Source organism: Oratosquilla oratoria, chromosome 6 (assembly GCF_046742065.1).
Source record: "Oratosquilla oratoria isolate Oo_2021 chromosome 6, ASM4674206v1, whole genome shotgun sequence".
NCBI classification, from domain to species: Eukaryota; Metazoa; Arthropoda; class Malacostraca; order Stomatopoda; family Squillidae; genus Oratosquilla; species Oratosquilla oratoria.
In genome coordinates this window covers 18879971-18882370 of record NC_134782.1, presented here as the reverse complement: position 1 = coordinate 18882370, position 2400 = coordinate 18879971, and the positions used below count along the sequence as shown (strand labels likewise).

Sequence of the window (2400 nt, the reverse complement as noted above, 5' to 3'; positions counted from 1 at the left end):
TCTATACGTTAGTGCGAAGGGATATATATACACATATACATATATACATATATACACACATATATACATACATATATACAAATATATATAGATATATATACACATATATATATATGTATATATATATATATATATATATATACATATATATACATATATATATATATGTATATATATACATATATATATATATATATATATATATACATATATATATATATATATATATATATATATATATAAATATATATATATATATATATATATATACAGTATATATGAGTGGAAAGGGTGGAGAGGTAAACGCCCAAAAAAACGTAGGAGTTATATTCCTAACGTTTCGTCCTTAAAGGACTTCTTCAAAGTATACACTAAGAAAAATATTTATAGCTTACATACCTCACTTTCCTTACCCCGTTCCTCCCCCATCTCCGTCCTTCCTTCGCTCCGCTTCACCTCGAACAAAGTCGCTAGTCAAAAATTATGATTTAATAAATCCTTCTCTATGATTATTGCTGCTTTTGAGAGCCATGTAAATCCATCTCTGTCGTTGTTGTTTTTCCTGGTGGCGATATGTGCAGCTTCCACAGTTTTCCTCCTCTTTTTCTCAAGTGCATCGTGCAGAATTTCCACACGGCTCCAGTTAAGTAGGTGTTCGTATTGGTCTAAGTGACGAACCAGGGACATTGACAGATTGGAAAAATTATAACGACTAGCCACAAAACTGATTCCAAATATAAGAAATAAATCGACTAAAACATATGAATCTGTTTTTCCTTAAAAAGCGTAGACTCACAGGTGACTTGATACAGGTCTTTAAGATTCTAAAGGGAATTGATAATATCAAAAGTGAATGAGAATCCGACAAGAAACAATGGTCTCAGACTGGCAGGGAATAGATTTGATTTGGAAGTGGGTAGAAACAACTTCGCCAACCTGTTTGTTTATTATCTAACTATACCTATGCATTTATCTTATTTATTATTATTTACTTTATTATAGTTTTTATCTATTAATTAATTTATTTATTTATTTATCATTATTATAATTTTTTTCGTATCCGACCTTGATATGGACCAAAAGGTCTCCTGTCGGCATGCTCCGCCTTTGTAATCCTTTGCGTCCTGAGGTCGTTTTTGTGCTCACTCTAGCGTTTCTTGATCCCTCGACCTGACTCGCCGAAGTATGATGAGGGACAGCCGCTGCATGGAATGCAGTAAATGACACAGGTTATTACGAATAATAACATGATTTCTAGACATTTTTCCTATCTTATTGGAAGAAACATTTGCTATATTTATTTCACCTTTTATCAAATAATTGTCAATAGCTCCGGTTTTCGTAGAATTAGGGGCAGTTATAAATTGTGATTTATCTTTTCCCGGGGCTTCAACGTCTGAGCCATCGTAGATCTTCTTGGCTTTCATCATTGTTCTGGTGATCAAACCTCCGGGGTATTTCAGCTTTTTAAAAGTATTTTTGATGTGTGCCAGTTCATCTTCTAGGAGTCTTTTCCTGCAGATACGAAAAGTTCTGAGAAAGAAGCCTATTAGAACACTAGTTTTGACACGTCCACTGTGTGCTGAAAAATAGTGGATGAAATTGTCCCTGTTGATGGGCTTCCTGTATACTGAGAAACTTACCTGCTCAGAACCTCTATATAACAGCGTGTATAAAAACGGCAACTTACCCTCTTTTTCTAGCTCAACTGTAAATTGAATGTCTTTATTCACAGTGTTGAGTCTTCTCAGCTTATTTTCTACACTGGTTCCTTTTGGTATCGCCACAATTATCTCATCCACGTATCTTAGCCAAGTGGTACCTCTTCCCATAATGGTGATGTATCTGTCCATTTCTAATACTTCCATGAACAGACAAACCATAACAGCCGATAACGAATTCGCCATTGCGAGACCTCTGAGTTGTCTAAATTCAATGTTGTTAAACATGAAATACCCAAATCTAACACACATGGAGACAAGTTTTAAACAATCAGATTTTGGAACTGGAAGGTGTGTGTGTGTGTGTGTGTGTGTGTGTGTGTGTGTGTGTGTGTGTGTGTGTGTGTGTGTGTGTGTGTGTGTGTGTGTGTGTGTGTGTGTGTCAAATCAAGTCAGCCATCCTGAGTCCTCTGCTGAACAAAGGCCATTCCATGAGTCACATGACCGCACCAACCTCTGCCACGTCACTCCTGCAAACTTCTCTATTTAGTCTCTCCGCCTTCTGTCTGGTCTCCCTCTTCCATTCTTCCCATCTCGAGCGTCCACTCTGTAACACATTTGCTCCATCGCTCATCAAGCATTCGCGCTAACTTACCTGCCCAATTCCACTTCCTCTCTTTTACCGCCTCCACAGTATCTTTCACTTTAGTCTGCTCCCTCACCCAATTTGCTCTCTTTT

General features: G+C 36.7%; 1 protein-coding gene across 1 annotated transcript in view; it reads right to left on the bottom strand.

The window, feature by feature from the left end:
* Positions 1–1907, bottom strand: part of LOC143025939 (uncharacterized) — a 9845-nt gene extending 7938 nt beyond the window's left edge. The window contains exon 1 of the mRNA XM_076185920.1: positions 1448–1907. Within this exon, the coding sequence (XP_076042035.1) occupies positions 1448–1907 (460 nt within the window). The remainder of the gene's footprint in view (positions 1–1447) is intronic.
* Positions 1908–2400: the final 493 nt, after the last annotated feature.